This window comes from Didymosphaeria variabile (genome assembly GCF_027946475.1).
Source record: "Didymosphaeria variabile strain IMI 356815 chromosome Unknown scaffold_2, whole genome shotgun sequence".
NCBI classification, from domain to species: domain Eukaryota; kingdom Fungi; phylum Ascomycota; class Dothideomycetes; order Pleosporales; family Didymosphaeriaceae; genus Didymosphaeria; species Didymosphaeria variabile.
In genome coordinates, this window is record NW_026611621.1 from 3,358,162 (window position 1) to 3,384,016 (window position 25,855).

The 25,855-nt window shown below is 52.5% G+C and overlaps 10 protein-coding genes across 10 annotated transcripts; 5 read left to right on the forward strand and 5 right to left on the reverse strand.

Moving 5' to 3' along the window:
- Window positions 1–2,158: 2,158 nt before the first annotated feature.
- N0V89_002806 (uncharacterized protein) lies at window positions 2,159–2,799 on the reverse strand (the record flags this gene model as incomplete). The annotated part of the gene is made up of 2 exons (XM_056211612.1): window positions 2,159–2,530; window positions 2,755–2,799. 2 exons carry the CDS (start codon window positions 2,797–2,799, stop codon window positions 2,159–2,161), a joined length of 417 nt encoding a protein of 138 aa, XP_056075085.1.
- A 596-nt stretch (window positions 2,800–3,395) lies between these two features.
- N0V89_002807 (uncharacterized protein) lies at window positions 3,396–5,786 on the forward strand (the record flags this gene model as incomplete). Its single annotated transcript, XM_056211613.1, has 6 exons — window positions 3,396–3,519; window positions 3,596–3,843; window positions 3,892–4,034; window positions 4,117–4,267; window positions 4,667–5,010; window positions 5,072–5,786. The coding sequence occupies 6 exons, from the start codon at window positions 3,396–3,398 to the stop codon at window positions 5,784–5,786; spliced, it is 1,725 nt and encodes a 574-aa protein (XP_056075086.1).
- A 3,286-nt stretch (window positions 5,787–9,072) lies between these two features.
- On the forward strand, window positions 9,073–10,043 carry N0V89_002808 (uncharacterized protein; the record flags this gene model as incomplete). The annotated part of the gene is made up of 2 exons (XM_056211614.1): window positions 9,073–9,831; window positions 9,888–10,043. 2 exons carry the CDS (start codon window positions 9,073–9,075, stop codon window positions 10,041–10,043), a joined length of 915 nt encoding a protein of 304 aa, XP_056075087.1.
- A 372-nt stretch (window positions 10,044–10,415) lies between these two features.
- On the forward strand, window positions 10,416–12,943 carry PXA1 (ATP-binding cassette long-chain fatty acid transporter pxa1; the record flags this gene model as incomplete). Its single annotated transcript, XM_056211615.1, has 2 exons — window positions 10,416–12,558; window positions 12,615–12,943. The coding sequence occupies 2 exons, from the start codon at window positions 10,416–10,418 to the stop codon at window positions 12,941–12,943; spliced, it is 2,472 nt and encodes an 823-aa protein (XP_056075088.1).
- A 120-nt stretch (window positions 12,944–13,063) lies between these two features.
- N0V89_002810 (uncharacterized protein) lies at window positions 13,064–13,863 on the reverse strand (the record flags this gene model as incomplete). The annotated part of the gene is made up of 2 exons (XM_056211616.1): window positions 13,064–13,605; window positions 13,689–13,863. The coding sequence occupies 2 exons, from the start codon at window positions 13,861–13,863 to the stop codon at window positions 13,064–13,066; spliced, it is 717 nt and encodes a 238-aa protein (XP_056075089.1).
- Window positions 13,864–16,033: 2,170 nt separating this feature from the next.
- Window positions 16,034–17,577, forward strand: N0V89_002811 (uncharacterized protein; the record flags this gene model as incomplete). The annotated part of the gene is made up of 3 exons (XM_056211617.1): window positions 16,034–16,339; window positions 16,393–16,447; window positions 16,499–17,577. The coding sequence occupies 3 exons, from the start codon at window positions 16,034–16,036 to the stop codon at window positions 17,575–17,577; spliced, it is 1,440 nt and encodes a 479-aa protein (XP_056075090.1).
- A 1,197-nt stretch (window positions 17,578–18,774) lies between these two features.
- Window positions 18,775–20,152, reverse strand: N0V89_002812 (uncharacterized protein; the record flags this gene model as incomplete). Its single annotated transcript, XM_056211618.1, has 3 exons — window positions 18,775–19,023; window positions 19,099–19,899; window positions 20,021–20,152. The coding sequence occupies 3 exons, from the start codon at window positions 20,150–20,152 to the stop codon at window positions 18,775–18,777; spliced, it is 1,182 nt and encodes a 393-aa protein (XP_056075091.1).
- A 416-nt stretch (window positions 20,153–20,568) lies between these two features.
- Window positions 20,569–21,681, reverse strand: rrg1 (Protein-lysine N-methyltransferase rrg1; the record flags this gene model as incomplete). Its single annotated transcript, XM_056211619.1, has 2 exons — window positions 20,569–21,614; window positions 21,666–21,681. The coding sequence occupies 2 exons, from the start codon at window positions 21,679–21,681 to the stop codon at window positions 20,569–20,571; spliced, it is 1,062 nt and encodes a 353-aa protein (XP_056075092.1).
- A 248-nt stretch (window positions 21,682–21,929) lies between these two features.
- VPS28 (Vacuolar protein-sorting-associated protein 28) lies at window positions 21,930–22,693 on the reverse strand (the record flags this gene model as incomplete). The annotated part of the gene is made up of 2 exons (XM_056211620.1): window positions 21,930–22,556; window positions 22,610–22,693. The coding sequence occupies 2 exons, from the start codon at window positions 22,691–22,693 to the stop codon at window positions 21,930–21,932; spliced, it is 711 nt and encodes a 236-aa protein (XP_056075093.1).
- Window positions 22,694–22,904: 211 nt separating this feature from the next.
- On the forward strand, window positions 22,905–25,297 carry NOC2 (Nucleolar Complex 2 protein; the record flags this gene model as incomplete). Its single annotated transcript, XM_056211621.1, has 3 exons — window positions 22,905–23,682; window positions 23,733–23,823; window positions 23,872–25,297. The coding sequence occupies 3 exons, from the start codon at window positions 22,905–22,907 to the stop codon at window positions 25,295–25,297; spliced, it is 2,295 nt and encodes a 764-aa protein (XP_056075094.1).
- Between the last annotated feature and the right edge of the window lie 558 nt (window positions 25,298–25,855).

Consider the following 25,855-nt stretch of genomic DNA (forward strand, 5'->3'; position numbering starts at 1 on the left):
ATTATGGTATGTTCGTGCTGCATTAAAAACGCCAAGTGGCAAGTAAATTAAGATGAGGTGCCCGAGATGCGAGCCGTTCTCGCGCTGCTGCGCTCACTGAGCGTACTACAATGGGACTTTGGCATCGTGAGTATCTATGCTTTCCAAAAGCTCCTTCCCCACCTTCCACGGCTCGGTTACCCTTTTCGTCATCTGCAATCTTCAGCCGATCTATGTACTATAGGAGGCTGGCTATTGGCTAGATTCTGATGAGTTTATATTTCTGCGCCTAGTAGACGTTAGAAAAGACTTACTAAAATGAACAGGCCGACAGCTAGCGATCATTACATATGTTGACTGATGATTTACGAAAAGGGTACCCAGGGCCATGAAAAGGTGGGGGAAGAACTTTTGTAAGACATCGATAACGCGATTGGGCATGACCGACGCCTATGGCGTTCAGAATTAACAATGCGGTGTTTGAGACAAGAAAGCAAGTGGGTGGGTTGAAGCCTTCGAAGGTTTGGTTGAATACACCGGAGCAGGGACAACGTTGTCAAACTTTTCAAAGTTCAGCTGGAGTGAACTCGCAGTGGGGAAGCATTGTCGTTTTGGTGTGCAGATTGCTAGGCCTTGGGCTTAACATGGAAGCCCAATGTATTGACTTCTATATGACGCTTGTATGATCACATCCATACCGTAACCCAGCATTTACTCAGTAACCTTGGTTCCTATGAACTATCAAACACCTTTGTTCTCGAAAATTGGATACCTGAACAAGCAACATGTGAAAACGTCATATGGTGTATAGCATTGGCACAGCACACATCACGTTCCCACCAGAGGTAGCAAACAATCGTGATATATAAAAGGATTATGTGTTCCTCTCCAACTATCTGCAATATCAATGCTTTCGCGATTTTTAAGGAATGGTGCTCACATTCACCTTCACCGCGGGGTTGCCCCGCAAACAGGCACGCAAAATTCATATGCGCAATCGCTTTTCGAACGTCCCTTCTCTCCTCAGAGACAGACTTCAACTATATACACCTCCTCTACGCTAGATCCTCATCAAAGTACACCTTCATAAACCGCATGTAGCACCAATCATGTCTCGGCAGTTCGTCTTCTACCATTCAACTGGTGACTGGTGGGCATCACCAACGCATATCGAGGATTCAACACCGGATCGTAAGCTTCTACGTAATGTTTACTTCGACCCCGGCGTGTTTCGATTCCCAAAGCAAAGACAAAGCGCCTCCAACGGCATACTCTGGCTTCCATTAGGCTCCATCGTCGCTGCATTCGCGTCTGGCCATAACACATATCCACCTGCCGGAAAGCTCGTTCCCTACGTGTATATATACAAGTTCTGGCATCAAGAGCCGAATCAGCACTGCACGATGCAGCTTGGCTGGCAAGATGAGCATGGGTAATGCCATTCGAACGTGCACCGGAAGAAGGTGGCTGACCTGTCATAGGAACAACGTGAGAACATTCGGAAAAGCACACGTACACCGAAAATGGACTTGAGTCCATTCGCGATTGTAGCACGGGTGGCCTTTTGGTGAGGCCGTATGGACAGGCAGGGTATGATTGGCATCCACCGGCTGCGTTTGTGCAGGCAGTCCCGATTCAGCAAGCGGCACAGGCACCGGCACCAGCGGCTTCATATTGGACTACGTCAGACGATGAGGCAGATGCAGAAGGATGGGGCAAGCGAGTAATCACTGGGGAGTAAGCTGCAGGAGTTCTCTGGGTCTGCGAGATTGATCGAGTTACCCTGGGAAGGGATTCCATTGCGACAGAAGATACAGTGGGAACGATGAGCACTTATAAGCTAGTAGCATCACATTTGAGAATATCACCAAAGGACCATTGTATTGTGAAGATTTGATCATGAAACCCTGTAGATACCCTCTTTGGCCCGGCCTCGTATCGCCGGACAATCGACTTTGACATGAAGAAAGATGTTTATTTCAGGCGAGTCCGAAGATGTGGCACCACCACTTTCTTCGATACCCTGTCAATCCGGGCCCATGACTCCTTTGCAGTGAGGAGCAAAAGCCCGAAGATCTGCTCAAGGATATTCCCTAAACGAATCGCGTACGACCTTCCGAATTGCTGTCTCACCTGCCATTTCATTAGCACTTGAATCCTCGATTCGAAGTTTTGATACTTACCACAAGTGCGGCCACACAGTCACATCCAGTCGACCGCCCTCCACCTTAACATCGCCAACCTTCTCCACACATCTAGTCGACCACGGCAGATCATGAGGTGAGACCTTAGCAGCTGCCTCAACGTTCCCGAGTGAGTGCTTGACGAGCCAAATGAGCTGGTTTCGGCGAGCGGCCTTGTCATCGCGGTCCTTCTCTTTCATGGTCTTGTAGATGTTGGGTGCAACCGACTGTGCCTGCTGAAGGATCTGGCTGATGCGTGCCTTGCTGCATAATACCGAACTGGTGGTCAAGATTCGGGCGGGTAGACGAGGTGAGCGCATACGGGCGCCGGTGGTGTTGAAGGCGTACCGGATCATCTCGAGGAATCGCTTTCTGGGTCGTTGTTGGGGTGAGAAAGGATAGCTGCTGTCAACAGTGGATAGTGAGGTGAGAGGACTTGAGAGATTAAGGGCAAATTGATAAGGTGGCGGGAGATTAAGTCTATTCTCTATGGCGTGGCAGATACCGAAGGCGCAAGCTGAACGGTCAGTGTCTTGCTTCATAATCTCCCTTATGGAAGGAATACGCTCTTCTCCACGTGGGCTAAAATTACTTCTGATATGGCCCAGATTGGTTGCAATCGCGGCCGGTCGTTCATTGTTGGCTGCTCTTTCCGTTTGTCAGTCAGCTGCTTCAGGGTGGCGAGCCTTGTTCCAAAAAGACCATCTTGCCGTGAAAACTCCGGCCAAAGAAGTATTCGGCATTCCATGATCTGAAATGAGAGCATGTACTGCTGTTTTCTCGAGATGTTTCAATGTGGTGTTTGCATGGGTAAAAGTGGGAAGGAACGTTGAAGGTCGTCCCCTAACAGTTAGCTCGTCCTGTCCCTGCAGCAATCGGGAGCTTGGGCCCCTGTGCGTCATCCATCCCAGCTGCAACAACAACGTCCAACTACAGAGAACCGCTACAATAGGAGGCTTTAGTCTATTGCTTGAGCGCATGGGGATCGTCGCGCTGTAGACTCAAGCACTCACCTTCTGCGTACGCACGTTGCAGGTTCCATGTTAATGCTAAGCGCTGGCTCACGCCCTCCTCGCGCAGTTCCAAGCCTACTTCATATCTTCGAAATGCAAATCTTGACTTTGATAGGGCTGTTCTTGGCTTCAGCATCAGCCTGGAATATAGATGGTATGCGCCTTTCCTCGTCGTGGGCACCACTGCTAACATTGCACAGTACATAACCAGATCGGCTTCATGGCCGAACAGTTCCTCGAGCCATACACCGTCTCTGTCCTTGCGAACATTCTCGAACCACAATATAATGGATCAATAGGCCGCGCCGCAGCATGGGCTGACGGCTACGCGCACACAGACGAGGGTCGCTTCTCCTACCAGTGGCACTGGATCGATTCCCACGACTACCCGCCACATCATTGCGATCTTTACTATAACAGAGACTGTGCAAAAGGGGGGTTGCGTAGTCTCTGCTATCGATAACCAGACGAGCATACTCAAGGGCTGCATTTCGGATGTAAAGGCTGGCAGCCTTGACAACGGCGCAAACTTGACGTGCTCGTACGCGCTCAAGTGGGTATCGCATTTCCTGGGCGACATTGCGCAGCCACTGCATGCATCCGGCCGCGCTGCAGGAGGCAACTTCGTCAGGGTGAAGTTTGGCAACGTGTCGACTGAGCTCCACGCCGTAAGGTTCCACTCCATATTTATTGACTATAGCTAACAGTCAGCTCAGGTATGGGACCACTACATTCCCTATACAGCAGCTAAGGCCACCCAACCCTTCTCGAACGAGACCATTGCCCCTTTCTTCGAATACCTCGTATCTCGCATCCGGAAAGATCTCTTTTTGGGAAGCTCCATATATGTGGCTAGCATGTAGTGATCCATCCAAGGCTGTAGACTGTGCGATGCGTTGGGCACGAGAAAGCAACAAGTGGACGTGCGACTATGTGTATAGACGATTAAACGCCACCAGCGACCTGGCTGCAGATGGGTATGCCGCAGGCGGAGTACCTATCGTAGAGTTGCAGATTAGCAAGGCGGCGCTTAGGCTTGCCACTTGGCTGAACAAGTTGGTCGGAGAAGAGCGCCAAAAGCAGTTCGACCAGGTAGAATTATGATGAGTATATCGTACTCTCCCGTATCCCAGCATCTCAGTACACTATGTAATCACCGGATCTAGAGGTCAGCCTTCAAGGTCCCGCTCTTCTGAACACTTAGCGCGGCACCCCACATCAGCAAGTCCGTCGGCATCTGGCTGCTCCTCCCCACATGGTCGGTACATGAATATCATCGCCACCAACATGGGAACTCTTAAATCCAGGTGGTTAAACGTTTTCAACCACGGTAGGGAACAACAATTCATGACGTGGTAATGGCTTTTGAAGATCTGCAAGAGAAAATGACACCCAACGTACGGCAAGCCCCACATGAAATTCGAGTATTAAGAAATCTTACGACAACGCTTGGAGCCAAAGATTGGGCATCCTGACTGATATACGCTGCAGCACCCGAGTCGCGAAACCTCACCTGCCCGCGGCGCAACTATTCCCCAGGATGCCGCCGTTCCCGCCGACCGCAAACTCCTCCGAGAATGGCAAGCATCGCAACATATAGACCGCGATGCTCAAGTCAAGATAACTAAAGTTTCGCACATGCGATATCAGCACCCTGATCTCGCCGAGATAACAACATTCTTGCGCGACTTTGGCATGAGCGTGGCGCAGAAAGCAGAAGGGAAAAGATGGTTCAAGGGATACGGTACGGATCAATACTTATACTATGCGCAACAAGGTGAGAAGAAGTTCCTAGGCGGTGCGTTTGAGGTCGAGAGCTATGCAGAGCTAGAAAAGTGCGTACACCCACTGGAACCCGAAAGAAGAAGAACACGCATGTTGACGACACGTATGCAGGGCAGCGGGAATACCAGGAGCATCCGCAATCCAGGGCTTGACGGACGCTCCAGGAGGTGGATACATGGTCACCGTCTACGATCCCGAGGGTTTCCCAATCAACCTCATCTACGGGCAAATACCTAAATCTTCCGGTCCTATGCCCGAAGTCCTCCAAACTAATTACGAAGTGCAAAAGCCCCGGGTCGCCGCCTTTCAGCGCTTCAAGCCCGGCCCGGCCGCAGTGCACAAACTAGGTCACTACGGCCTCTGCGTCACGCAATTCCCCGCCCAGCTCGCATTCTACACGCGTTCCTTCAACTTCGCCCCCACAGACTTTCTTTATGTTCAGGACGAAGAAGGGGAAAAGAAAGATGTCGCTACTTTCCTTCACATCGACATCGGCCCCAACTTCACAGACCACCACACTTTCTTCATGTCGTCGAATCCTACGGCACACGTGCATCACTGTTCTTTTGAGGTGCACGACTTCGACGCGCAAAATCTGGGCCACGAGTGGCTCGCGAAGAAAGGGTATAAGAGCGTGTGGGGCGTCGGGCGGCATATTCTAGGGAGTCAAATATTCGATTACTGGTGGGATACCACTGGGAATATGATCGAGCACTATGCGGACGGGGATCTGGTGAATGAAGAGACTCCGGTGGGTTGGGGAGCGGCTGGAGATGAGAGTTTGGCCGTTTGGGGACCCGAGGTTCCAGGTTGGTTTTTGGATTGATAGGTCAGATTGACAGGTTTTTAGGTTGTGGTAAGGATGGATTACCGTGCTCAAATGTTTGTGTTCTTGGGGTGGTTTTCTCATATGCTGGATTGAAGGAGAGGCTGAACAGCTTGACTGTGGTCTTTTTCCAACAAAGGTATGGAGCGATTCCTGTCTCAATCTCATCTCAAAAAACCACGAAGTCGGATTTCAGAAAGAGAAATTACGCGATATCAACGCGCGCACCCGTACCCGTACTGCCATTATGTATGGATGTGCTTGTAGATTTTTGTATCTATGTGCAGGATTTCCAGTAAGACATGTTTAAACTGCTGGAGATGATGGCCATATGAATTTGCATAGTGACGCCTGGGTTCTGGTTCGAGGTGACACAGCATCCGCAGTACATGCACGTTGTAGAATGCAACCCGGCTTCCGGCTTCCACAACGACTTACATTCTTCCTTTTAATCTGAACGCTCAACGATAGGCTACCTATAGCGCGAAGACAGGACATTGTAATCAGTAGCAGAAAGATACCCGCACCGAGGCGAGACATTGGCGGTGCGTCGTACGATGGTGGTGATGTGCCTCGTTTGGCAGCGTTCAGACTGGCATTTGCTAGTGGCGTAATGGCTCCTCCTGCGAGATTGGCTCCTACCACATATGATGGACATCACTGCTCGAGGTACTCAAGAGCCGATAATAACAGGACCAGGTTGCATAGTCCTTTTCAGAACTGCTCGAATGCAGTAAGTGGCAATAAACAGCAAGTCCCTCACAAGTACTATTGCATTGGCATTGCAAAGACGAAAGAGGTCAAGTAAAGGTGCGTATGTCGATCTCTACCTAGGTCTAGAACCTGGTGCAAGATACTGTAGATTAATAAGCCACCGGTTGGGGTTCCAAAGGTCCCCATTGTCGCAAACCTCCGCACCCTGGAACCGCGATCAACGCCAATTTTTTTAGCTCCCCTGTCTTACCACAACACCTGTTGAGTACGAACACTGTACATTGTTGATCCATCAACACGTATCGGTACTTCGGCTCATTCCGGTAAGATCAGCAAAGCATTTCAAGGCGGCCCTTGTGGTAGGGTAAGAAAAGCGGGAGATACTCGATAGAAAGAGATAAGGTGGTACCATAAGTAGAAGGCGCTCTTTTCTTTCGCTCGAATTACTAAATGTAGAAGGAACTTCACGATAAATCGCAAGTTGAGCGTTTTTGCATGAATCTCGACGCGTAAACTGCCAATGAGGATTTTGAACGTCATCGCATTTCTACTTAGTTAGTTCGATGCGACAAGATGTCTCCCAAACGGCGAACAGCCAGAGAAATGAGCGCTTTGTGGCAACAAGCAGCTCGAAAAGATCGACCGGTTCGAAGGTATCATCCTTTCGGTAATGCCCTTGTGCTCCGCGAGTCAGGTGATATCATACCATATACATACCTGGTACCTGATTTTCCCCAGTTTCCGAGTACTGGCCAACCAGACCTTGCAGATATGCTCTTTTATGCACGCAATATTCTATATCGGGGAAGTGAGTATGCTAACCGCACAGAACACTCTAGTGCCTCCGCTGCCCGCTGCAGCAAAGCTACATACGTACCCCGCAACCATCACCCAGGCACGGCAAGCGTGCTCGTTATAGGACCTCTGCCGACACATGCACGAGTGTTTCGGCTATATCACCCAGAGGCGTAATGTGATGATATACCTCCGATCCCATGGTCTGCAGGGCCTTCACGTGTAGCCCAAGCTTTCAACGAGTAGCCGATCTCCATCCATAGCCCCACCTTTCTGCAAAGACATTTCGTATGCGCAAGCAAGGGGATTGGTCCTTACCTGAGTAAGTGTCAGGTAGAGTACCCTTGGCCTGGACATCGTGGGGTCGTGACGGGCAATCCCGCACGCTGATATAGATGTCGTACAGGGGCGCAACGTATGGAAGTGTGCCGTGTCCTTAAGAAGTACCTCGGTGCTCCACTCTTGAGTTTGGTTCATATCAAGATCTGTGCGGTATGGTGACCCTACATTTAGCGGTACTTTTGCTGCTTGGAGCGGTGGGCGCGGTGGAGGTACCGAAGACGGGGCGCAACGTTGCGCGCGCAGTTGACACGGGGCTGGTGAGCATCATCAATGAGATTCCTAAGTGTGCTGTAAGTTGGCCTTTCTTGAACCTGGCGTGGGAGATAGAAGGGTCGCTCACTGTCGTGTAGTTGACTTGTCTAGGACAAGAAGCCAGCTCGATAGGCTGCTCACTGCTGGACGTAGAATGCCAGTGCGCTTCGAAGAATTCCACCGAAATTCTCCAACCATGCATGAAGGCGAATTGTACATATGAAGAGACGTTCAGTAAGTGTGCAACACTAGGCTTTTGAACCAACCCCAGCATCAGGCTCGTCACCCGTCGAAACGTAATCTCACCGGCGAACAGAGCTTCTCCACGTACAAGCTGATCTGTGCGACAAGCCTCACGACAACAAGTCGTCAAGTGTCAAGCTAGTAGCATGGTCAACCGGCATCATCTCCATCGCAGCGGTTGTCCTGCGCTTCGTATCGCGGCATCTGGGCGGAAGTCAGCTTTGGTGGGATGACTGGTTGCATTTGGTCTCTGTTGTGAGCGCGAAGCGTCTTCCATTAGTATTGCAGGCTATGCTGACCGACATCAGATATTGGTGATTCCAATGACAGTCGCTACACTCCTAAGTAAGAAAGAGAAAACATTCGTCAGCTAGAGGTTCGGAACTAAGCTCTTCAACAGACGCCGAAGCTGGAATAGGCCACCATATCTGGGACCTGACTTACCATCAGGTTGAGAGTATCGGCAGGTGGAGTATGAATCCACTTCTTGCCCGGTTTTCTGCATCAGCTAATCTCATTCCAGCGTACATAACCACCATCTTGTGGGCGCTGGAGCTGCTCATCCTGAAATTCAGTATCCTCTGTTTGTATATGCGCATCTTTCCGAATCCTTGGTTAAAGCGCGCCGTTGTGATCTTTACCGTCTTTACGATCTTCTACACCGGGCCGCTCATCTTTCTTGCGGCACTTCAGTGTATTCCTGTGCACGCTATATGGGATCTTGAAGCGCAGAAGACGGCTAAGTGTATCGATTGGATTGCGGTTCTCAGAGCAACAATCGTATTTGAAGTCATCGCGGAGGTGCTAATATTCGTGCTGCCTGTGCCAGTAGTTCTCAGGTTGAAGTTGAGGCGATCGAAGAAGATACAACTGCTCACTTTCTTCGGTCTTGGCATCTGGTGAGTCTGATAAAAGACGCCTATATCTAGTTGACTGGTTAATGCCGTGTAGTATCATAGGCATCTCCGCTGCACGCCTTCCGACCCTCCCTGGTGTAGTCTCCTCAGATGACCAGCCTTACACCACTGTCGACGCCACTATCCTAGGCTTTGTCGCAAGCGTATTCGGTCACGTCTGTGCCGCCGTACCCACGATTCGCGCTCTCGTTCGTCTTTGGTGCGGCTCACTCGACGACTCATCGTCGCGTTCGCGCCCGTCGCGCTTTGGCAAAGGCTGGGACAGTTCAACAGCTTTGAGCGGCAGGCGGTCTTCATGGTTATCCAAGAGCGGGAATAGCCAGTATAACCATTCGAATAATCTCCTGTCATTGCAAGTCACTGGTAAGGAGAAGAGTGCTGATAGCAACGTCCAACACCACTTCGGCGTGCAACCCGTGATCGAAGCCCAGGATAGCGTGCTATTGTCAGACTTGCAGCCTATTCGCGAGCGCGCGTACCAGCCTTCGCGGCCCCAGCGCGGCGTGGAACACTGGAATTCAGGGCGGCCTAGATGGGCTCCACAAGAGGAGCAAGAGCCTGCGCTTATCCGTGAGCCTTGGAAAGAAGCTGATATTGATGATTCGTCCTCGGAGAAGGATATACTGCCAGATAGAGGCCTGGCGAGGACTCCTTCTGTTCGTGCGATAGAGGTGCACATTCAGTCAATGGAGGCTAGGATGGCTGAGTTGGAGGCAGAGATACAGTTTTATCGGGGGGAGATCGGCACGTGGACATGGGTCGAGGATGTGATGCTCCGAGAAGTTCGTTGTTCTGTAGTATCTGTAGAATTTAGTATTTAGTGCTGTTAGATGATTAGACCACAGGACACCTGACGATGACTGAACGATGTCAAGTTCTCCTGTGGGCCTGGCACTTTGGCATTCTCCACGGTCTCATCAATTTGCAAAGCTTCTTCATAAGTTTCATGACATGGGTCAACCTATCTTGGACGATAGAGAACCCAGACTTCTGATCTATAACTGTACATGGCCTGCATGCATATCTTTATCGTGTTTACCCACGTTGATGACGCCTGGGTGAACAGCAAGGTAGCAAGCCAGCAATACTGATACCAAGAAACGGGAAAATATCAAAAAACGCTCTTCGGCCTCAATCTAGTTTGTACCGACAATGGGAGGCAATGATGGAGTCGTTGTGGGGTTGGGTCTCGTCCACGCTACCCCGGACTTGGCAACATCACGTGGGGCTTTCACATGCCTCGGCCCATGTAGCATGCATCGTCGCTCACAGAGCTGATTGCATATGACAGACAATAATGCCAATGCCGACTTCTTCAATGCCCGAGACATGAAAATCCTCTGCCAGAGGATCCCCATGGCCTACAATGGCCGCACAATCTACTCTACGACAACCGCATGATCCGCTCCTCGCCCTTTACAACCACTGTGCGGCCATTCTCCGCACCCGCGTCCGCGACGCCTCGAAGCTCACGAAGCTCTTCTCTACGATCACCCTCGCGCTTACCATCATTGGCACGGGCTATGGAGCGCGAAGATGGTACAAGAAAACCCGCGCAGAGAAAGAAACCGGGCAGCGGTTGATGAGGAGGAACTCGGGCTTGAGAGGAAAAGATGGGTCAAGAACGATATACGTGCCGTACCGGGATTCGACATCCAAGGTGGTCATTAACCCTACGAAGCCCACCACATTCGATGCGCACCGTCGTCTTTTCCTCCAGCCGCCTCGCGCCGCCCGCATGGCAGATGCGAGCAGCTCGCAAACTCCTCCACCGCAAACCAAACCTGGTCTGAACCTCGCCTTCCTGCACCAGTTCCTTAGCCTCCTCAATATCATGATACCGCGATGGAACAGCAAGGAATCTGGCTTGCTCATTAGCCATAGTGTCTTTTTGATGCTGAGAACGTATCTGTCGCTGGTCGTTGCGAGACTGGATGGAGAGATTGTGCGAGACCTGGTTGCAGGCAACGGCAAGGCATTCCTGTGGGGCATTGTCAAATGGCTGGGTGTTGGAACCTTCTCATCATACACGAACGCGATGATTAAATTCCTGCAGTCGAAGGTATCGATTGCATTTCGCACACGACTCACGAGATACATTCACGACCTGTATCTTAACGACCACCTCAATTACTACAAGCTGTCAAACTTGGATGGAGGAGTGGGCCAGGGAGCAGATCAGTTCATCACGCAAGACCTTACGTTGTTCTGCGCGTCTGCCGCATCACTCTACTCTTCGCTCGGGAAACCGTTCGTCGATATCTGTGTCTTCAACTACCAACTTATCCAATCGCTGGGTCCGCTGGCTTTCACTGGGCTGTTGAGTAACTACTTCCTTACCGCAACAATTCTGCGACGCTTGTCGCCTCCATTCGGCAAGCTCAAAGCTGTTGAAGGGCGTAGAGAAGGAGACTTCCGCGCGCTGCATTCACGCTTGATAGCAAACGCGGAAGAGGTCGCCTTCTACGGCGGAGATGTCATGGAGAAGCATTTTCTAGACAAAGGCTTTAAGGATCTGAAGCATTGGATGGAAGGCATATATAGCTTGAAGATCCGCTACAACATGTTGGAGGACTTCGTGCTCAAGTATTCCTGGTCAGCCTTTGGCTACCTGATCACATCGCTCCCTGTTTTCCTCCCCGCTTGGGGTGGATTGGGCAGTGCGCAAGAGCTATCAGGAGGCGAGAAGCGAAGCAGAGAGCGAAATCGCATGAAGGACTTCATCACTAACAAGCGGCTCATGCTTTCGCTTGCCGATGCAGGAGGACGCATGATGTACTCGATCAAAGATCTCTCGGAACTTGCTGGCTATACGTCGCGCGTGTATACCCTTATCAGCACGTTGCACCGTGTACACTCAGACGCATACCACCCTACCCCAGGCACCAGACCAGAACTCTACTCCCTCTCAGACATTCAAGGCACAGTCCACAAAGGCTTCGACGGCCTCCGTCTCGAGCACGTCCCCGTCGTCGCGCCAGCTCTCTACCCTATGGGCGGCGACGAGCTCATCGAGTCTCTCTCCTTCATTGTCCACTCAGGCGAACACCTCCTCATCGCAGGTCCCAATGGCGTCGGGAAGTCCGCCGTCGCACGCATAGTCGCCGGTCTTTGGCCTACCTACCGGGGCCTCGTCAGCCGCCCGCGCACCATCGGCACAGATGGCATTATGTTCCTTCCTCAACGGTCGTATCTCAGCACAGGCACCCTGCGCGACCAGGTCATCTACCCGCACACTGAGGTGGACATGAAGGCCGCCGGGCGCCGCGACATCGAGCTCAGCCAAATCCTCGAGGAGGCAAAGCTCGGCTATATCCCCGACCGCGAAGGCGGCTGGGATACAAAGAAGATGTGGAAAGACGTCTTCAGCGGCGGTGAGAAGCAGCGCATGGGCATCGCGCGTTTGCTGTACCATGAGCCTAGGTACGCGTTTATCGATGAGGGCACGAGCGCTGTATCTTCGGACGTGGAGGGCTTGTTGTACGAGGGCGCAAAGGCGAAAGGGATAAGTAAGTCACCCTTACCACCGTTCCATATATCTTGAAATGCTGCTAATGCATAAAAGCGCTCATCACAATCTCCACGCGCGCCTCCCTCAAGCGGTACCACACGTACACCCTGACCCTCGGCCAGGGCGAGCAAGGCGACGAGTGGGAGTTCCAGCGCATCGGCACCGAGAGCGAGAAGTCGAGCGTCGAGAAGGAACTCGCGGAGCTGCGCGAGCGGCTTGCTAAGGTCGAGGACTGGAAGAAGAGGAAGCAGGAGATTGACGAAGAGCTGGGGAGGGTGTGGCTCGAGGGCGGTGACGAGCTTGCGCCGCCGGCGTACGCTGAAGTAGAGGGGGAGCAACAGGCCGTTGAAGAAGTGGAAGTGGATGAGACGGGCGATGCATAACGAAGGGTAGTAAACTAAGGGAAACTGCTCTTGTACTCATATATTTACATTATTGCGTGTAGAACTGACTAAGAATACTGAAACAAATTCTTCGCAGCCCTCTTCTTCGCCTCCTTCCATTTAACACTGCTTCCACCGGATATACAATTGACTCGCAAACCTGCCCGTCTCTTTATTCACCGCCAGCTGGCCGCTCGCATAGCTTCCCAGCGGCGTGAGCGCCACCTCAGCATTCACATTCAGCAGCGACTGCTGGCCGCAGGGACTCCACACGCTGACGGCGACGTCGTCTTTCTTGACGTACTTGCCGGTGAATGGGCCTTGGAGAGTGAGGCTTGTTGAGCCCTGGGGTTGTGTCAGCCTTATATCTTGAGTAGGCACATGGATGGGTAGGGAGTGGGGACGTAAGGGGAGGCGCGGGGAGGAATAGAAGGAAGAAAGAGGATTAGTTACAGTAGCCTGCTCTCCGGAAAAATAGTAATGCGCCACGACGGTGCCCTTCACGCCGCTGTCGATGTCCGCCCAGCCTGTGTAGTCGGCGCTGTAGACGCTGTAGCTGTAACCAGCGCTGTAGGAGATGTCGAGGTTGATCTGGCAGTTTTTGCGGCTTTGATCGGCGGTCACGCTGGGACCGACGGTAGCTGTGAAGTCTTTGCTGAAGTCTGGTGGGTGTGGTTAGAATGTGTGATGAAAGGTGTTAAGAGGGGCGAGATGGAGTGGGAGAAGGTGTAATGATGCGACGTACAAATGGGCAGGATGCCGTTGTTAGTCCAGTCGATGTCGATGCTGCCTTGAGGACAACCGGAGCCGCCGGAAACGACTTTGTTAATCTTGAAAGCTGGAGGTGCGGACAAGGTGTCTGCTACGAGTGGTGCGGAGAGGGCGAGAGCAGGGAGAGAGAGTGCGACGAGGGACTTCATTGTTGCTATTGCTGCGGTCTGTTGTATGCCGTTATTGTTGCAATGAGGTCTTAAAGTAGATAAGGATTTGAGTCCTAGCGAGGTTCAATGATGTAGACTTCTTAATCTCGATGATGAGGTAGTGTGGCGAATGATGAAAGATTTAGATTACATATGGAAGTGGCGGCGTATGTGTAGAGAAGTGTGGACAAGAAAGGAAGCGAGCGACCCAAGTTTTATATGCCCACTTTGTTGAACCGGGTACGAGAGAGAGATCAGCTCTTAGTGATGGTTCATGAAAACTTTCTCGATCTTGTGGGTCATTCGAAGCGAGACCCTGCAGCTTTACTATCCACTATCACGTCTTCTCCGGACTCGTATAGTACTGCACCCCAAAAAAGTATATCGCTACCGACATCCGAGATGGTGATCCATGCTAGCAGGCTCTGGAAGCCTGATCCAGATGTCTTTGACTTGGTCTACTGGCGTGCTTTGCACGAAGTCGTAGATAAACTTCATTTCGCGGATGCAGCTAACTAAGGAAAGCCAAATGCTGCATGCTCGATCACGAAGAGAACACGTTCGCTCAAGAGAGTCGAAAAATCCGGGGTATTTTGAGGGCCGTTATCCAAGAATAGCATGCGATAATTGGGAATGGAAGCATGATGGCAAGATACTGAGCTCGAAAGAGGACGGCGTTGTATATAATAGATTGGAAGACCTTGGTCGAGGTCGCGACTCGCGAGGTGAACGGCAACGGTTAATTACAAGCCGGAAACTTGCAGATTGTCTTAGAAATCTAGCGTGAAGAGGCTTGCATATAAACCAACGGTCCTGCCGAACATAGGTAAAAAGCTTTTGCCTTTCGTATCGCTCATCAAGCAGATATTAATTCCTTCGCCATCGAAGTGAAAAGGGCAGGCTGTCGAGACGTCTCATTGAAAGGCAAACGACGGACTAGATGCGCTGCGAGGTTCCTGAGTCGACTTTTGTTGTTTCCTACTGGGCGAGACAATGTTCGAAAAGGCTTCTGTCTGGCTATTGTTGGAACGCGATGCTTGATCAACATGGTTGGCGAGAGATGAACCTGGAGGCAAAGCAGTCAGCTGGTACCTACTATCACTAGCTCACGTGCTTTTCCGCAGGCCAGAAAATCACGCTGACACGGCGACGAAGAGAAAATTGGATTCCAACAATTGCTTCTTGTCAACGAGGACGCGTCCCTTTGTTGAGTACTTTGCCCGAGTCAGTTTTTGCGGAGTCACTAAGATAGTGGTCCCAATTAGCGGCCTTGGAGGGTACAAAACAGGGTGATTACAAAAACTGCAAGCACCCAAAGCAGCAGACATAGTGTACATCATATAGGTCGAAGCTCGAAGTCGAGCAGAATGACAGCCCTAGTGTCGCTTCCCGAGACGGGCAGCGTGCGCATTTGTGGATCTAGCTCGTCTCAGGGTCTTTCTAGGGGTCCTCTTTCGGGTGGGGTGGACGAGGGACATGGCTGTCTATCCTCTTTTCTGTGTCCACCGTACTTTGCTATCGTGTTCATTTTCGGTGCATCCAGGCGTCTTCGGACCGAATTGGTGGCTTCCAGGCCGCGTTAGGGTGGTCCTCCGGCGTCTGAACAAGGCCTCGTGCTACTCACTGGCTTGGCACAGCGCGCTCGCGGCAGTAAGAGGAGGCTGTTGCTGGCGCCAGCACCTGCCATTGCGGGCTTGATGGGGCGACCAAGCAATGTGCGACGATGCGCATGTCGGAGTCCTCGGGTCGTCCCACGATGAGCCGGCACTTGGCCAAGGGAAAGCCGTCGGTTCCCACTGCGCGACTCTGTGTTGATGATGTTTGGGTGTCAGCGTCGTCGGTAGTCAGCGCTGACCGGACGATGGAAGCGGAAGCGGAAGCGTTCGATTCATCGTTCGCGACATGATGCATAGTACGCCACACAGGCAACTCGAGCATCGAAGGTGCCCTCTGCGGTGGTGGAGGTTGCCCCGCGGGAAGCAGAGGCGACTGCCCCGCCCGCATCATCGCGCTTTCACTAGTGTACATTCGGCGAAACTACCGAGACGCTGATCGTGTGGCATCCAAACGGGCCTTGTACTCACCTTGACTTAAATATCACGGCAGCCTTCGCCCCTTGCCCAATTCCTCATCTCTCCCTTTGCCTCCTCCACATACATCCGTCTCAAGAATGTCTCCCTCAAAGGTACCCACTGTCGAGTTCGACAAGTTCTACAACATCATCGACGGCAAGCAGCGCGGCAGTGACAACGTCCACCATGGCATCAATCCCGCCACCGGCCAAGACAACTGGCCGGTGCCCATTGGCAGCGAGAAGGATCTAAACGACGCCGTTGAGGCCGCGAAGAAGGCGTTCCCTGCGTGGAGAGACACTCCGATTCAGAAGAGGAAGGACACCCTGCTCAAGTTCACCGAATACTTCGGCCAATTCACAGATGACCTCGTCACCCTGCTCTGCAAAGAGACGGGCAAGCCGGTATGTGGCGCGGATACTCTTTGCCCCGTGTGGCGTAGCTAACGGTTCGGTAGAGGAAGTTTGCAGCCATTGAAGTCGGTGGAATCGCTGGCTTCATCCAGTACCACTGTGAGTGGTCCGTCGGCTGCACATGAGCGGCGTACGCTGACCATCATCAAGGCTCGCTAGAGATCCCTGAGGATAAGATCGACGACGACGAGAAGACTATCTACACCGAGTACACTCCTCTCGGTGTCTGTGGAGGTATCATTCCGTGGAACTTCCCCTTGATCTTGGCTATTGGAAAGGTCGCTCCTGCGCTCTTGACCGGCAATGCCATCATCGTCAAACCATCGCCGTTCACGCCCTACACAGGTCTCAAGGTCGTCGAGATCATGCAAGAGTTCTTCCCCCCTGGTCTTGTGCAGGCGGTAGGCGGCAACAACGAGCTCGGCGCGCAGATGTGCGCGCACCCAGACATTGCTAAGATCTCTTTCACCGGATCCATCGCAACTGGCAAGAAGGTCATGGAGACCTCGGCGAAGACATTGAAGCGCGTTACCCTAGAGCTCGGTGGCAACGATGCCTCAATCATCCTTCCCGATGTCGACATCAAGAAGGTCGCGCCGGAGGTCGTCATGGGCGCGTTCCAGAACTCCGGTCAGGTTTGCGTCGCAACAAAGCGCATCTACATCCACGAGTCCATCTACAAGGAGTTCTTGGAAGAGATGGTCAACTTCACCAAGACCGTCAAGGTCGGGAACCCGGATGACGGTGACAACCTGCTCGGCCCTATCCAGAACCCCATGCAATACGAGAAGGTCAAGGAGTTCTTCGCGGACAGCAAGGCCAAGGGCTACAAGTTCGCAGTTGGTGAACCCGATATCGCGGCCGGCAAGGGCTTCTTTATCCAACCTACTATCATCGACAACCCACCCAACGACTCGCGCATCATAGCCGAGGAGCCGTTCGGCCCCATCGTACCTACTCAGCCGTGGTCCGACATCGACGAAGTCGTTGCGCGTGCCAACAACACCAACACTGGTCTCGGTGCGTGTGTTTGGGGCAAGGATGTTGAGAAGGCGTCCAAGGTCGCACGCCGCCTCGAAGCTGGATCCGTCTTCGTCAACTCCTGGGAGAAGCCTACACCGCAGGCCATTTTCGGCGGTCACAAGGAGTCTGGTATCGGCGGTGAGTGGGGCAAGACTGGTCTCCTCGCATTCATGAACGCCCACGTCATCCATGTGTACAAGTCATGACTCGACAACGATTCGAAAGGCACAGCGAAACTGTAAACATATTGATGCAGAGAGAAACTGCTTCGGCAGACTTGTGAGATTGCACGTCTAGAGAGTATTCCCAATGTAGGACTAGCAAATGATAACATGAATGAATAACTCCATTACATTGTGCTAATACTAACGTTGGCACGCAGGTACGATGTGGTGTGCTGATAGTGGATCAATACTTCGCGACCAACTTTGACTACTCAACACAATGTTGTCCTCGCGCTCACCAAGAATCTATCAGCACATTACATAGAGTGCCAAGCTCTGTCTCATACCATTCTGTGTTCCAACCTGTAACCTTTATCAAGAGGACTCAAGCCAACGTGTTTGCCGTGCCAAGTGCTTTTGGAACCAAAAAGCCACCTTGGTCTTGGAACTGCCTTCAGCGTTTGTTGATTGCCCGTGGAAGCGAGCATTGAGCCTGTCATAATCGTGTGTAACTGCTTTCTCCGCGGCCACATCCATCTGGATACACGAACAAGAGGGGTAGTGGCCAACTTCCATTGAGAGCGGTTGGGCCCATGAGAGCGCGCACTGAAGAGGCTGACGTGCATCCGATATTTTCCCAACCTCTTGGGGTTTCCACGCTGCCTCTGAAGAAATTCTCGGATCCCAGCTTTGCCTCGAAGAGCTTCCAAATGCGAAGGAGCGGAAGACCGTTGATATCAACAGTTCATCGGAACGGACAAAGGCTGAACCGAGCGTTCAGGTTAATTGAAAGGCTGTACTTGGGCACACATGGTGGAAAGGTTGCACATTGCCCCGAGAAGCTGAGAGGAAGATTCTAGTGTCAAAAGCGTATCACTGCAGACGCTTACGGTGTATCCCGGGAAGTCTGAACCTGGAGTCAGGGATGTGCGGGAAAACCGTACAACCATCATGCACCGAGGCCGGTGATGTTGGGACGATGTGGTGGTGGACGGGTGCTTTCCGGCGATGCGAACAGTGCACGAAGATTTTAGTGCTGCCTAGGTAGGCTTGGGACGCTTAGCATGAGCAAAATACAAACCGGCTCAATAGATTTATGCAGGTTCAAAACTCGTCTTCACGCCCTCAAAGCTGCCCCGCTCCGCGTGACCTCTATTCCAAACGCCTCCACACGCCTTGCACCCCATGCGTATCCAACGCCATATGAGCATCGCACATTTCCGTTTCTGCTTTCATAGTTTACTCCTCGGGTCCCTCGATCAAAATCTTAATGCCCTTCCCAGCCTTTACGTCCCTAAACGCCTCCTCCGCATCATCAAACTTGACCTTGTTCGTGATAAGCTCCTTGATTGAGATACGCTTCGTAGCAACGAGGTCAACGGCAGTCTGGTAGTCGCCCGAGCCGTAGCGGAACGAGCCCTTGACGTTGAGTTCCTTGGTGCACATGGCCATGATGGGAAAGTTGATGTCAGGTTTGCCCATGCCGCCCTGTTTTTCTTGTTAGTATATGTAATTTGGAGAAGAAGGCAGAGCGGCATGAGATGGAATGGGTGGGAAACATACCTGGACGTATGTTCCGCCCATGCGCAGGGCATGGATGGCCGTTTGTATGCACGGCTCGGCACCGCTCGCATCGATGATGATGTCCGCGCCAGGACCTAGCTCACACTCCTTGATCATGTTCTGTGCATTCTCCTCTGCGCTGACTCTCGCGCTCTTGAAGCTCGTTGTCGCCGCAAACTTTAGCGCAAATTGTAGTCTCTCGTCGTTAATGTCGACTGTGACGATCTTGGTTGCGCCGTATGCCTTCGCAACCGCGCAGCAGAGCAGACCTACGGGGCCAGCGCCGAAGACGACCACCGAGTCACCGGGCTTGACACCCGCTTGACGTGTAATGTGCACCGCGACAGCAGTCGGCTCAATGAGCGCGCCCTCTTCCAGGCTCATGCTCTCGGGAAGCTTGTAACAGTAGTCCTCAGGCAGAGCATAGTATCTTGCAAGTGTGCCGTCGAAGGGCGGGGTAGCTGCGAAACGCATATCCGGGCAAAGGTTGTACTTGCCCTCCTTGCAGCGGACGCAGCGACGGCAGGGTACGCCTGGTTCCATTGCGACGCGATCACCGACTTTCAGAGTGGCTACCTTGTCGCCGACCGAATGCACGATACCTGCCGATTCGTGACCCAGAACCATTGGCTTCTCAACGACGAAATGTCCGATGCGTCCTTCAACCCAGTAGTGTACGTCTGAGCCGCAGATGCCCGTCCATCGTGGTTTGACAATGACGTCGTACGGTGAGGGAAGCTCAGGGACGGGACGGTCCTCGTAGATAATCTCATTTGGCGCTTTGAGAATGAAGGAGGGGTTCTGCGACTGAACTTAGCATCGACACCACATAGAAGAATGTTGTCTTCGCGGTTGTATTTGGTGGTACTGTCATTGTCGCGTAGCGCGTGGCGGGGTTTGGTGAATGGCGGGGTAGCTCTACCTTCTGCGTCTTCGTTTGTGTCGTCATCCTGGGCGGCGTGGGCTTCTCTTCTTTTCGTTCCTCGACCACGGGCGTCACTGCAGATTTATTCTTCGAGGAGAAGACGTGACGGAAGCATAGGCAGGACGACATGGGGAGCTAGCTGTAGCACTAGCAGCACTAGACGGCGGAGTGACCATTGTTAAACCGCGGAAAGCTGGTGGAGCTTGGGAGGAGCTCTGGCCTCGGTCCCGCGCCGAATCGCGCATTGTTAGCTCCAGGAACACGCTGTAAACATGCAGGCGGCATCTGGAAGCTCGGAATTTAGCCGATTAATTTATCCGAAGACGCATTTGGTGCTGTCTATCGTGGGTACTGCTGTCTATCGATACTGCCGTTGTCGCCAATTGGCACGCTGCGCCGTGCTGAATGACTAAAACCCACAACGGAAGACGCTATCAAGACGTCGGAGCTGAACGCCACGCAAACGCCCCCACGGAACATCGTGGACGGGCGGGATAATCTACCAAGCCTAGTTAGAGTTTGTCGGACCGGTGTGAAAGAGGCTGTTATGAGTCTTGTCCTGGTAGGTTTTTCCCCCAGCATGACCACCAACAGGTCACCAGAGCATCTTCGTCCTTGCTAGCATCGCCCCAATCGTCGAAGCCCTTCTCTTCACCTTCGTTCAGTATCTGCAGACCTATCATGGTCATCTGCTTACGGAAACTGGCGATCTCGGGTAGATATGCGGCTCTGTAGGGAAATTCTACGATCACTTTTGAATCTACGTCTTCCGAAAGCCAAGCCGCAATGGTATTCACGAGCATTTGCGGGTGATCGGGAGAATAGAGAGAATCCGCAGCCAGGATCAGTGGAAACTTCTCAGAGAGTGCGTCGCCGTCGCCGTTGGTATCAACAACATCTTCTGGGAACAGTGTGCACGAATGTGGGCTTGTCCAGTCCAGTACTCCGGTCCGTATGATTCCTCGATTCTGCTCCACGATGGATGCATTCGTTTTAGCATTGCGAGCAAGGTTGGTATAGATGCTCGGCAGATCTGTCAACACAACGTCTGCACCGAGGCCGGCCATCGCCAGACCAACTAATCCCGTCCCCGAACCGAGCTCGAGAACTCTCGCCTTATCGCGCTGTCCCGGCGGGATAAGGTCAAACAAGTGGAGTCTTTTTGCAAGAAGGTAAGAGGCTGCCCACGTCTTCAAGCCCAGGTCGTCTCCCGTCAGCGCAGGTTCGTGGATGTTGAGCTCGAAGGATCCGTCTCGTGTTGGTATAGTGAACCGGCGATTTAGATCGCCCATTGCTGTACGACCAGATCTCTCACTGAGTCGAAGACTGGCCTGGTTCCATATCTCTTCCTTGACCTCTTCGTCTGGTATCCACTTGAGACTGTTGCTCACGATGCTTGTGAGGTACCGTGCAACTCCTTCCGAATCGATTTGTACACGCTCGACTTCTCCTTGTGTATCTAGATCTAACCCATCTTTTGTGTCGGGATCGGCATTGTAATCCCAGGATGAAGGCGCGGAGGTGAGCAGAGCGAGTGTGTCGAGGAGGGCTTTGGCAGAGGGCTTGGTGTAAAGCTGGGGCAAATCTAGCACTACAATGAGGTGATTAGCATCAATCAAGGAGACTTTCTGGGCAGACTTACCACTAAGAGGCGACATATCTTGGTCTGAACGCTGCAGCAGCGGGGTGACAGGCGCCGATGTACCCGCAGAAATAATGTGGCCCGTGCACGTTCAGATCTCGACTTGAGCACGAGATACTGTTTGTGTCGCGAGACTACCCAAGATGCAGCATACTTGCAATCGATTCACGCAGCATGAATCGCTAATGTCGCCAGAACGGGGTCAGGATGTCATGGGAAAGAACGTGTCACACTGGCTTGCAGCCCCGCCCCCGCACTCCGCGTTCAGTCTTTCTTAAGTGTTGCCTTGAAGCCGTGGTATGCACTGTCCATGTCGAACTGGAACTCCCGAGCTTGATCATCGTCGAGCTTTTCCGCTGCGCGCATTTGGTTCAACGTGATGAGCCATTGAACAATCTTGCCTTTACTTTCGAAGTCTATGTCCGTAACCTTGTTGACTGCCTGGATGATCTCGACCAACAGCGGATGCAGCGTGTCCTTCTCGACGAGACCTATCCTGATGGCATCTAACAGCGTAATGAAGTTTTCGGTCGCATTGATCACGAGTGTCGCGTCGGCCGAATCGCCTTGCTGTGCCGGCTTGTGCGAGGGACCTTGCTCCACAGTAGCTGGTATTCCAACCCTCAGACGCTCGGTAGCTCTCGGGCACTCCATATCCCACTCGCGCTTGAAAGTCTCAAGATCGCCGAACGCGCGCGCAACTGTCTCATCGGCCAGATTCGACTTGTATTGCTTCAGAAGGCGGCTGCATGTCTCGGTGTAGTCAGCTTCAGATATCGAGTCTTTCAGATAGCCCTTCTCGAGTGCGTCCAGGGTGATGATTATGCTGTAGATCTCGGCGAGAGAGTCGTACAGGTCGCGTTCGGTGCTCGTCGAGGATAGCTTAACCTCCTACAAGCAGGCTATCAGTATCGACAGCGCATCTGACGCGTAACGTTATTTACCTCATCGAGATTGATGGTTGCAGAAAGCGTTGACCGCGGAATATATGGCGTGGGCGCATAGGCCAGCTGGCGGTTGCTATACATGATGGTGCTCGGTGCGTTGATGCTAGAGCCTAAGCTTCGCTCATCGCTCATCGCTCGGTGGTGCTCGCTCGGCCCAAGGTTGCTGCTATGTGGGGAAGGCGCCGAACTCTTGGCTGCGCTAACACTTTTTCCGCTGTAACTTTTTGCAACAACATCTCGCGACTTTTGCACCCGCCAATCCTACGCCGACGGCGCAGTGGACACTTTCACAATGCCGGTCTCAAAAGCAACCAAGAAGTTTGAGAAGAACAAGCTGAGTCAGGTGCTCAAAAAGCGGAAAGATGTCGCAAAGATCAAGCAGAGGAAGCAGATGGACCTGAAGCGCAAGCAACGAAAAGCCTTGGACAATGCGCCCGCTGACGGTGTCGAGAACGACGCCAGCAAGAAGGCAACAAGCAACGGAACCAAGGAAGATGCGTTCGGTGAAATGTCTATGGACCAATTCTTCCAGGGCGGTTTCCAAGTGCCCGAAATGAAAAAGAAGTCCACAAAACCGAAGACGGGAAAGCGCAAGCGGACGCCGGTCGAAGACGGCGCCTCGGACGATTCAGATGTCGACCTGGCGGAGGCGGCGGAAGGCGCAGAAGATGCTGGCTCAGACAGTGAATCTGGCGATGACATGGAGGCACACAAGAAACAGCTAGCAGGGTTGGCAGAAAAGGACCCCGAGTTCTACAAGCACTTGAAGGAACACGACCCAGAACTGCTTGATTTCGAGGACGACGATCTGGAGGGGCTTGAGCTCAGTGCCAGCGAGGACGAGAAGACGCCACGAAAGAAGCGCAAGTCGGACAAGGGTGCAAAGGACGACGAAGCCGGATCAGCGGGCAACGAAGTGACTAAGAAGCTTATTCAGAAGTGGAAATCTTCCATGGAGGAGAGCTCATCGCTTAGAGCGACGAGAGAGGTCGTGCTTGCTTTTCGGTCTGCTGCCCACCTTGACGAGGAGAAGAAAGAGAAGTATAAGTATACCATATCGGATTCAACTGGTTTGTCGACCCCATTCCGCAGCATATTGATACAGTCTGACTTGAAATAGTGTACCACGAGCTTCTCATTACCGCCTTGAAGCTGATTCCGAAAGTCCTTCAGCATCACCTGCCAGTCAAGGAGTCTGCATCCGGCAGAGTGTAAGTCGCACGTTTCCCGTAGCAGTCAATCTCGTGCTAACAATTCAGACACTTGTCGACGGACTCCAAGAAGTTCCGCAACCTTGCACCTTTGCTCAAATCGCACGCAGTCTCAATAAACCATCTCCTAGACAATCTTTCGGACGCTCCTACACAGCGTATGACGCTTGACTCGCTACTTGCGCTCCTTCCCTATATCCTGTCGTTCAAGAAGATCGTACGAGACGTTGCAAAGACGGTCTCGTCTGTCTGGGCGGATTCTTCCAACACTGAAGCAACGAGGCTGTCTGCATTCCTTGTACTTCGCCGACTGGTCGTCATCTCAGATGCTGGCATTCGGGAAGCAGTTCTCAAGCAGACCTACCAAGGTCTTATTAAGGGTGCCAGAAACACAACAGTGCACAACATCCAGGGTATAAATCTCATGAAGAATACTGCCTCTGAGCTATGGGGCTTGGATCCCAATATCGGTTACACGACAGGCTTCGGTTTCATTAGACAGCTTGCCGTCCATTTACGACAAAGCATTACCAACAAAACGAAGGATTCTTACAAGACGGTCTACAACTGGCAGTACATCCACTCGCTAGATTTCTGGTCGCGAGTAGTCTCCGTGCACTGCGAGTCTCTCCGGGAAGCAGAATCGGGTAAGCAATCTGCTCTACGGCCTCTCATCTACCCCATCGTCCAGGTCACTCTCGGGGCCATGCGTCTGATACCGACGTCGCAATATTTCCCTCTTCGCTTCCAGCTCGTTCGCTCCCTCCTCCGCATATCGTCCGCTACATCGACCTACATCCCGCTCGCCCCAGCCCTGATAGAGGTACTCAATTCTGCCGAGATGAAGAAGATGCCTAAGCCCAGCACGCTGAAAGCTTTGGACTTCAGCACCAACATTCGCGCCACCAAAGCCTACTTGCGCACTCGTATCTACCAAGACGGTGTCGGTGAGCAGGTCGCAGAGCTTCTCTCTGAATTCTTCGTTCTTTGGAGCAAGAACATTGCTTTCCCTGAACTCGCGCTCCCGGTCAGCGTCATGCTCAAGCGCTGGGTGAAGACCATGGCCAAGAAGTCAAGTGGCAACCGCAACGCCAAGATCAACTCGCTGCTCGCGCTTTTGGTGCAGAAACTCGAGGCAAACTCAAAGTGGGTAGAAGAGCGGAGAGCGAAGATCGACTTTGCGCCCAACGACCGCGCGGGTGTGGAAGGCTTCCTCAAGGAAGTGGAGTGGGAGAAGACACCATTAGGTGCGTTCGTGATCGGTCAAAGAAAGACGAGGGAGCAGAAGGAAAAGATCGAAGAGGCGGCGAGGAAGACGCAGGACAAGAAGAGAAGAGAGGCTGAGAAGGCTGAAGCAGAGGAGAACGCGGAGAAGTTCAGTGATGCCGAGAGCGAGGAAGAAGATGAGGAAGCAGAGGAGGGGGCAGATGGGGTTAGCGCGGAGGATGTTGACGACTCCGAGGATGAGGAGTAGGAACCGAGTCGGTTTAGTGTTGGATACCTCGAATGCATATGCTAATTACAAGCACCCTGTTGGCTGCCTGCTAAGCCTTCCATTGTGTGAGCTGTAGATCAAGAATGCGCTCGGTGTTTTCCTTCCTTTACATCACTACCCATGCCACTTCTAACACTCACCTCCCATCGTCGTGCCCCAATGCGAGCAATGCGAAGGCTTGTTCATCATGAACCCCTCACCCAATGACGTCACAAACATACACCACTGTACCAGCACCGTAACTTCACAATCACGACGCTCGCCACCAAATTCGACATCTTCCTTCGACTGTCACAAAGCTCTTCGCCCATATCAAGCCTAGTTCTCTGCGAATCTAAAACCGTCACCAAGCTCTCAGCCTGGCTGCACTTATAACAACATGACCAAGCCAGTACCAACTTCCTCCGCCCGTCTGACCTGCCTCTGCGGTGCGATCTCCCTCCCTGGCACCTACCTCGCGGAGACCAGCTTTCCTTTTTCCTCCATAGTATGCCACTGCAATCCGTGCCGCTACACCACTGGCGCTCTCCTGCCGAC